The following is a 10107-nucleotide window of genomic DNA, read 5'->3' on the forward strand; positions in this document are numbered from 1 at the left end:
TATCGGTGACAGTTTAGTGATCATATGTTACTCGTATGTTATCATCGAGAGACTGGAACGAGAGAGCAAACCAATAAGCAAACAAGTATAGTTCGCACGTCCACGTTCATTTTGTTGGCAGCCGACTTAATCTAGGACACACGAGAGATGGCAAATATTTTTATTCGCTTATACCCTCTCACTCACTCACTCACTCACTCGGCTACATTTTTGGATGCTAAGTGTGTTCGTGACTCTGCTGAATTACGACCAGAGACTCAGCACGAGGAGGAGGAGGAGCAGGGGTGTACCGTTGTCTGTTACTTACCGGATGGTACCCTAAATCCTTATTTTTAAGAGGGCATGACATATACATTAAATTGAAGGTATTAATGATTGGATAATTTCTAGATAAATAATTCGCAACTTTCACACTAAAAATTTTTCAGGAAAATTAAAAATATGTTAAGAAAAGGGATACCAAATTAAATTTTTGTGCATATTTTGATCGTTTCCTGAAAAATTTTGAGGGTGAAAGTAGGGAACTTTTTAAAAATGATCTATTCAAAATGGGGACGAAAAGCATCTTCAACCCAGATTACATTTTTTACAATGTTAGTTTGATAGACCAACTCCTTAGAAACAAGATTTAGCGCGAAGCTTTATATGTGAAAAATTCAGTAAGTTACGGGCCCCGCAAGTTAGCGAAGCACAGATTCCACACAGGTTCCGCTGGAAAACCAACGTTCTCGCGAACTTACTGCGCCCATAACTTGATGAATTTTTGTATCGGCGCAAGTGCCGCGCTAAATATTATTTCTAAAAAGTCGCTCTTTCAAACTAACATGGTAAAAAAATCTGGGTTGAAGATGGTTTGCGTCCCCATTGTGATGAGTAGATCATTTCTGCAGAAAAATGTCCAAATTTCACCCTCAAGACAGGGGTTTAGAGTACCATCGGTAGGTAGTGGGTTACCGGGAACGGTACACCCCTGCCAACCAGGCATCCGCTTTCTCTAGTGTGAATATTCTTATTCATGCATCCACACACCAATTCCTAACAATTATCTGGTTTTCCATTCCACCAAGGAAGGAAATAGAGAGAAAAAAACTTGGCGGATATGTTGGAGAGAAATGTGCTGCTGGAGAAAAAGAAATAAATTGATTTTCACTAAAGCTTTTGATCCCCCAACTGCATGATTCTGTATCGAGTTGAAAACCTTATTTAGATTATTAGACTTTGGCGTGCAGGGAATTTGAATGTTGAAGTCATGAGGGAGCCATGCATGGAACGGGATGCCAACATCGCCTCGATAATTTATAAGTGAACAAGATGTGAAAATTCATCCAGAGGGAGAGAAGCAGAGAAGAGCTAGCCATCGCTATAAAATATTAATCATGAGATTCCTATCTCAATGTGTGTGCAAAATTCAGCCCATTCCCCTCCAGCCGTGTAACATCAGGAGAGAAAGTCATCGGACGTCGCGGATGTACAGTGGCCGCGGAAGGACAAAGGGGCAATGTCCGCAAAATCTGCCCGTCTTATATGAACCTGGCCCTCCCCTATATTACAATGTTAATGTCGCCACATGTCCCCACGGCTTCCGTGGCCACTGGTTATTAGTTTGTCTATGTACTCAGTGGCCGCGGAAGCTTGAGGGAACAGAGGGACAATGTCCCCACGGTTATTTGATGACCTCATCATCTTATAAACCCTTTCCCCTCCCCTATCCTACAGTGTTAATGTCCCCAGACGTCCGCGGCCACTGGTCCCCTAGTAAATATGGCATAGCCCACTTCCCAACTATTAGTTCCAACAAACATGCTCACGGCGACAGTAATCATTCCCTCACTCACTCACGTAAGAGGAGTCGATCCTATGCAAACAGATCTTGAGGAGAAAGTAAACTTTTGGAAAAATCAAACCGGGCTTTGATAAGTTAAATAAAACAACAAAACTGAAAACTGTTGCGGATGTGTATTTGTTATTTGTTATTTGAGATATAAATCCGAGCGAATGTTTTCGGAGAAAGTATTGTTGATTGAATTTTGGAACGAGATGGATACGTTTGAAGTATCGAGGGGAAAGTTTTCTTGTTGTTTGTCAGGAACAGTGGCCGCGGGACAATGTCCCCACGGTTGTTAGATGTCGGCATCATCTCCCCATCTTATAAAACAATACAATGGCAATGTCCCCCACGGCTTCCGCGGCCACTGGAGAAAGTCTGTTGGGAGAAAGTGGGAGACGAAACAAAGGAGTTGGATGGATGGATGGACTTTGTGACTTGGGGAATTGGGTTAGATTTGGGATTTGTGTCTGAGATGAGTCTGGAGGAGGAAAGGGTGAAGTTGATGATTGAAAATATTAAGTGTGCTTGAAAAGGTAGGGAAATATGGATGAGTGGAGTGGATTATTATCGGAATAAAGTCAGGTTTTTGGCTAGAGTAGATGCGGATGGATTAATTTTGTGTCTCGTATAAGTTTAGTAGACACTTGGGGAGGAGTCATTAAAGCGGGGAGGTTTATTTTCTGGTTGAATTGCTGGTCTGGGTAATGGCAAAAATCGTGGAGAAAATTGGGGTATTCATTCACTTTATTTTGAGTTTGTATGTTTGTATTGAGACATAATTTTGAAAACTAATTTTGAGACGATGTAAATAGTAGCCTTGGAGGGGAGTAAATTCGCAAATGAATTTGCAAGTCAAGATTTTTTGCGAAGTGTTTTTTTCGCTAACTTAGAGAATTCGGAATGAATACCCCCAATATTTTCAAATCTTGTTCTACTACGAGAACTAAATCATAAATGATTTCAAGGAGATGATAAAAAATTTAAGTGTGAAGCAATTTAACAAGTTTTATACTTTGTAGTTATGTGTCTGCCAAGGAAATTTAGGGTGTGCAGTATTTTCCCGGACTTTTATTTTCAGAAGTACACACTATCAATAATTTTGTGATACAATTGTTACCGATGGAGGTATTATGCAATTCTACCGCGCGGTAACACTATGGTAACAAGTTGTCTTCTGATGATAACAAATTGCGTCCAGTGTCGGTAATGTTTTTACTGCCAGAGACATTGGGAACTGAGCAGGATTTAGTCTCCGTTACCCTTCGGTGATAACTTATTACCGAAGCGATAAAATTTCTTAGTACCTCCGCTGGTAACAATCGTATCGCAAAATTATTTAGTGTGTATTGTAAATCCAAGTTTATTTATAATCGTACCTAATCTCTGCCAATACCACTTTCTCCCAATTCATCCACATTTTGATCACGTTACGCATTTTATTACGCCATTCGCAACAAAAGCTTTCCCTCCTCCACTCGTATTTATCAACCATTTCGCAATTACGGCAATAATATTACGACCCGTAAAATACCTAATCCTCCAGTATTGTAAAGCTTACTAATTAATTCCATTGTGTCGTAATCTCACTTTCTCTCTCTCACCCAATTCGAATTAAAGACTAATATAATCCCCATTTTAGGCCGGGAAGCCGCCGTTAAACAACACTTGCTCCACCTGAGCCATCCATCTCATCAATTGCTGCCTCCTCCTCGAAAATGTCCTCTCAAACAATGAAGACCCAACAGCTTTAGCGGCTCACTTGTCTCATCAGATTTGGGTGGCAGTGAGTTATGGGGTTTTACGTCGGACGGACGGAAACCTCGCCGTCAAGTCAAGCCGACTCAACTCAACTATTTGAAAAGTTGGACATTTTCTCCAACTCCACTTCAACTCCACTCTTTAACTTTTCTCTCGTCCTAATGAAACTTACTGGGTGAAAGTGTCTGCCCCGGAAATATGAGTGAAAGCCAGCCAGGTTTTTTTTGCCGTGCACATTTTTACCGAGGGAAAAAGAGAAAGTGTAAAGGTTTGTTTGCACACGGGTCCTTCTGCGAAACACACATTTGTCATTGACGGGCAGACACATGTGAACCGAGCACCTGTAGCGTTACCACACCACCACTTTCACCACTGACAACATGTTTTACCTTTTACACGTGGACACCATGACCACCTTTTTGGCTCGCTTTCTCTCACATGTACACCTTTCTTTTTGGACAATTGGTTTTCGGGAGAGAAAATTTAATTTATCGGGACTCCTCCACATTTATCATGGCTCAAAGGAATGTCGTCAAAGGGAATGAGGGGACACACAATGAGACGCATTGTGGTCGTGGTGGTGTGGTGGGATGAAATAATGATAACCCGCCCGCCTTCTCAAAATCAAAGGAGTTGAGTGACGATGATGAAATGTGCACATGCAACGTGTGTACAATCATTGGCCGCGGAAGGTGGGGGACATTAACATTGGGGGATAGGGGAGGGAAGGGTTTATATAAGATGGGGAGATGATGCCGACATCGAACAATCGTGGAGAAATTGTCCATGTGTCCCCTCAAGCTTCTGCAGCCACTGCACGAGAGAGAGGACCCAACACGTTATCCTGAGGACCATTGGCTGCGGATGCCTTGGGGACATGTGGGAAAATTAACATTGTAGGATAGGGGAAAGAAGGGTTTGTATGAGATGACGAGATGATGCGGACATCGCAAAACCGTGGGGAAATTGTCCCCCTGTCTCCAACCTACCCTTCCGCAGCCACTGCGCACATCTCGCATGTAATGTAATGAGAGCCTAGTTTAACAAAGGGCTCTCGGCATGAAAGGAATATTATTGTGGATATGATTTAACTTGGCGAGGAGGAAACAATGCCTGCTCGACAAGAGATATCCTGTCATGTCAGAAATTCTTGGGGAAGGTATTTACATACATATGCTGAATTTTATCGTGATGTTTACAATGAAAAAATTTCGATTATGCAAATGAACATTGTCTGTGCAAATTATTTATCATCGGGGAAGATAAAGGTTTCACAATAGGAGAAGTGCTGACGAGGGAAGGAGGGTTCGGATTTTGTGGTTTTTTGCATACAAATCTGGATAAGGAAGGAGGCGAGGAAGAATCGTTAACCGGTGCTTGCTTGGTGTTTGCAGGGAGGAATAATTTAGGTGGGTATGTGTGTATGTGAGAAGAAGCAGGGTTGGGAAGAAATATGGTGTTTATTTGTAAAAAATAAAATAAAATCGGCCCCTTTTTTAAATTTTGGTTACATAATTTAGGAAATTTAGTCTTGATTTTATTTTTATTTTTGAAATTTCTCAAAGTGAGATCAGTATTTCGTTTCTTGCGGGTTTACTATATGTTTTGCCCTGCAAAACAAGAAATGCAAGGTGCAAGAAAGTGTTAAAAAGTGCAAGAAATATGCTCCATCTCGTCACGCGTCGTTTGAACTATAGCGGCGGAACTAGTTCTTTGGTCCTTGCATTTCTTCCAGGTCAAAATAGCTGCAAAAAACCACTTTCTTGCACGTGTTTACTTTCACCTGAAACACTGATTGAGTTATATATTTTTACAAATAATACTTCCGCTTTGCAAAATTCTCAAAAAATAACAAGCTATCGATTAATACACATTGTATCCCAGACCTCCTGACTTTCACCTTTAACCAAAAAACCCACCAACTTTATAAAAATTAACCTTCTTAAAACCCAAAAATCCCATTTTTTCTCCTAGAAACCCTGCCACGAAGGGAAGAAAAGCAGGGATGATGGTGGCATGGTCGATGGATATGGATGGTGTTGGGTGAAAGCTAGGATTTAGACATTATCGAGAGAGAGGATAAAACATGGCTGAGTGCATTAAGGAAACAGGCTTCGACTCTCTCTCTCATTCCGACCTACAAGGAAAGGGAAGTGCCTAAAAATATGTCAAAAATTGAGGCACAACCATGAAAACTCACTCCATTCTTTGTGCCATACGTATATTTGTCGGCAATAAATTCACGAGGGAGATAAAGGCCACACATGTCGCGCAGAAAAAAACTCTGCCTCGCATCAAATGGGAATATCTGAGAGGAAGAAGAGGAAGGCAGATGAAGAAAACGACGAGGACGACGACGACGACGAGACAGAATAAATACACTGCACCACGAGAGTCATTCTTATTATGGTATAAATATTATGAGACGACGGCAACTATTGCTTGCTACGAACTGCACATCCCCATTGACTGGTGGATGGCATGTGACACACATATTTTCAAATTTGAAAAATTTTATCCTGCTCCGAAATTTGCGAAACTTTGTCTTCCCGTTTTCTTTTCGTTGTGAGACTAGACACAAAGCTATTGCTATTGAGTTGTGGGTGGTATGTGACATAGTTTCAAATTTTTTAATTTTATCCGAAATTTTTAAAACTTTCTCCTTCTCCAGTTTTCTTCACGTTTTGGGACTACACACATCGCCATTTTCATTGAGTTGTGGGTAGCATGCGACATCTTTTCAAATTTTATATTTTATCCGAAATTTGCAAAGCTTTCTCTTCCCGTTTTCTTTACGCTGTGGGATTACACACATCTCCATCGCCATTGGATGGGTGGCATCCGACATATTTTCAAATTTTAAATTTTATCCAGCTCCAAAATTTCCAAAACTTTCTCTCCCTCCTCCCGCTCGCCTTCTTTACTTCATGGGAACATTTATTGAAATAAATGTGGCTGGATTTACTCGGATATAATGTGATTTAGCACGGAGAGAAAGCACACAGACAATGGATGTCGATGTCACAAGAATATAAACGTGATTGATTGAGCCACGTTGGGCAAAATTAAAGCCGCGCGAATAATACAAGTATGTATGTAGCTAGCTAACTTTTGGCGATATAGATACAGAGGACGCACATGCCGTAATAATCGCACGATTAAGTAAAACACTTTGTCTGAGCGGAGACAGAGACAAGATTTTTTTCCCTCTCCCTCCGTCTGTTTCTCGTCGAGATAATTCATTGTACGTAATTAATTTGCCAAATCGCGAAATCTTTTTCGCGACTTTTTTTCCCGACCTCCTCTTCTTCTTCTTCTTCAGAGTGTGTAAATAACAATGAAACTTTGTGTGAACGTACCTGCGATAAAGATGAGGCAAATGGTGGTCACGGTAATTTGTAGATTTGGCATGATTCTGAAAAAAACAAGAAGATAACGCAGTTTGAAAATCTGATTTTGCACACATTTCGAGAACACCTAATTAACACGGGTAATCATTCTTGACGATGATGATGATGAGGATGCACTTCGAGATGCGGACCAGACCAGACCTTCATCAAATTCTCATTATCTAATCCCCCTCAAACACACTCTCAAATTCCGGGTACACAATGGTGTGAAAATCCGGCACAATAAGCCCTCTCTCTCTCGATGATATAGTCACCAAACCCGAGGTGACGCAAAGTTGGTGAAAGTTTGGTCATAAAACGGAAAGGAAAAAAGGGGCAAGAATAAGAAGAGAAAGTCGGAATACAAAAGTGAGTGGGAGCAACAAGGGATCAATCGAACGAGGACGACGGCGAGTATCAATGGTAAGTGAGGACGAGGAGGAGCAGTGGCCGCGGAAGGTGGGGGGGGGACATTAACATTGTAGGATAGGGGGGTTATATAAGATGATGGGGACATTGTCCACACCCTTCCGCCGCCACTGACGACGACGCTTTCTTAAAACTTGTTAAAAAAGTTAGATGGCAATGTGGATTTGTCATGCAATGTGGAGGCGACCATTGTACTCGCTCCCAGCTACAAGGGAAAGTTTGCCATGTGTTGAGAGGAGAGAAAAAGGAACTCGCAAACTTCCATTGTTGGTCTCGGATGCAGTTAGAAAGTGGGCAAAATGACTTTGCTTTTAAACATCTTGCCTCCGTCGGAGGAGCAGAGGCGGTGTGGTTTGGTTTGGTTTGGTCTCTGGATTGAGTGGCCACATAAAAAATCTCATCTGTGATGACAGAAGGACAAAAAGAGGAGGAAATCGAGATTTGGTCTGCGTCGGTGACACAAGGGGCGAAATTCTCATTGAGCAGGACATTAGTCCACTTTCTCCAAAGTCATCTCAGCACTGAGGAGATGAGGACTTTTACCTTAGGACGTTTATTTCACTCTCTCCGGGATGATGGTACACAATGTATATTTGCTGCTGGTTCTTGATTCGTCCTAATGCTGGTCTGGTCGTCGTACAGGATGCTGCTGACTTTATGGCCGGGTAGTGAAAGTGGAGAAAGCTCTGTGACATGTCCCATGGTGCGACATATCTTTGAATTGGTGACTTTACCAGCATGTCGTAATCGCGAGTTAGAGCGGGCATTCGGGGCCCTGGACACGACTCGGTGACAGGAGGAATGGTCGTCCTATCGTATGAATCACATTATGGGAAAGACAAGGAAAATGAAAATCTAACCTGTGACGGGAAGAACTGTTGTTGTCCTTGTCGTCGTCGGCTGAACTCTGTCGTCTTCTACTTCCACGTTTATCTTTGCGTAGGAGGAAGAAAGTGGTTGGTCGTCTAGTGGTGGTGAAAGTGGGGGAAAAGTTGCTCTATATTCATGGTCGTCCAAACGGTACTGGTTGACCGGCCAGCCAGTGGACGAATCACTTTTCATCCATAATCTCCCCGTCAAAGGCCAAGCGGCTGTAATCTTTCTACCTGTATCTCCTCTCTCCCCCGAAAAAAACCTCAGAAGAAGAAGATGGAAAGCAGTCTCATCAAAACAGCACTTATTACCGACACACTACTACTTTCACCAACTAAAAACCACTCGCTAAATAAAATACAACTCACTTTTCACTTACTTCTAATCTCCTGGAGAAGGAGGAGAAGAAAACACTCTCAATCTCAATCTGTATAATTCCTCGTCTTACAAAAACCTCAGCACAAATGAAGGGAAAGCAATCTCACTCCAATCATTTTGCAGGCATTCAGGAACGAGTGTTAAGTAACGCTTCATTACATTCGGCGTGAAATGGGGCTCACTCAGTCGAGGAGAAAGCTCACCTCGCGAATAATTTTGCGATGTATGTAATTCATTTCCTGTCCCAAAAACCACCAAACGACACCTTGAATGAAGGAACGAATGCAATTACAGAATTATAATGATCTCCTATTTTTAAACTTTCTCCACAAATAGTTAATCCTGTAGCGGGAGAAAGTACGAGAAATAAATGTGGGTGGGAGTGAGAGTGACTTCTTTTCGAACAGATTATTTTCTAATCCTTTGTGTAATTTTCATGAGGAGTAAAACTCACTCACTCACTCGAGTCTCGAGTGGTGGAACAGAAATGCAGTGGTTGTTGAGAAGTCGAGCTCCTTTGTTGGAGGAATTCTCCGTGCTGTGTGTGTGCCTAGGTAGGAGTTGGAGCTCTGCTCAGCGACTACTGGACTGGACTGACAAACTCGCACCAGGCGAAAGTTGGGGCTGTTTTTCGGAGTGAAAGTGGTGCATACGAGCAGCAGGAGAAATTGCATTGGATCGCGGTGCTACTTATATGTTTGGAACGTACGGGACGGAGTGAACCCCTGCTCATGATCCCATTTCCACTGCTTTCCGTCGAGATGCAGACATGGGATTGATGTTGCTTTGCTTTTTTCTCCAATGTGGTGGTGTGGTGCCGACTTGGAATATAAATTCATCGGTATTTATCCAGGGTATGTTTCCCCGAAGAACGGATGGTGTAGATCCAGGTCCTCTCGGAGGGAAAGTATTTAAGCAACAAATTGGCAAGCGTAATTGATCAATGATGTCGTCCTCCTCCGCCTCCTCCTCCTTCTCTCGAGCGGAGGCTCTATTAGTGGTGAGCTATAGGAGAAAGCAGCCTCTTGAAAAGTATTACTAGGTTAGAAGATAAATATCCCATCGTATCGAACGAACTCAACTTTTGGCTCGAGCAATATATGTATTTATTTGAAACAAAAGTTTGCCTCTCTTTGCAAACAAATCTGGGTAGCAGCAGGAGGAACGACTACTAATAACTAGCTATCAACCAGATGGTTCACTTTTTTGGTCCTATTTACTCAGGAGGGCTTAAATAGTCCAGGCCCCTTCGACGTGGCAGGTCAGCCTCTGCAATTGACTTGAGCAGGAAAAAGTGACCATTAAAATACAACCCGGGTGACACAGCATACGGTTCCGATACACTTTCTTCCTTCAGGACGGCCCTATTTCCGCAGGAGCCCTTAACTAGTCTAAGTCCCCCTCATTACATCAGGTCAACCTCTACCATCGCATATTTACTTTCACCAGGAA

At 42.3% G+C, this 10107-nt stretch overlaps 1 protein-coding gene across 1 annotated transcript in view; it reads right to left on the reverse strand.

The window, feature by feature from the left end:
• Positions 1-9513, reverse strand: part of LOC110856962 (acetylcholine receptor subunit alpha-like) — a 44564-nt gene extending 35051 nt beyond the window's left edge. The window contains exons 1-2 of the mRNA XM_035857427.1: positions 8265-9513; positions 6946-7001 (exon numbers count right to left, since the gene is read on the reverse strand). Of these exons, the coding sequence (XP_035713320.1) occupies positions 6946-6997 (52 nt within the window). The 5' untranslated portion in view covers positions 6998-7001; positions 8265-9513. The remainder of the gene's footprint in view (positions 1-6945; positions 7002-8264) is intronic.
• Between the last annotated feature and the right edge of the window lie 594 nt (positions 9514-10107).

Source organism: Folsomia candida, unplaced genomic scaffold, assembly GCF_002217175.1.
Source record: "Folsomia candida strain VU population unplaced genomic scaffold, ASM221717v1 Fcan01_Sc017, whole genome shotgun sequence".
NCBI lineage: Eukaryota > Metazoa > Arthropoda > Collembola > Entomobryomorpha > Isotomidae > Folsomia > Folsomia candida.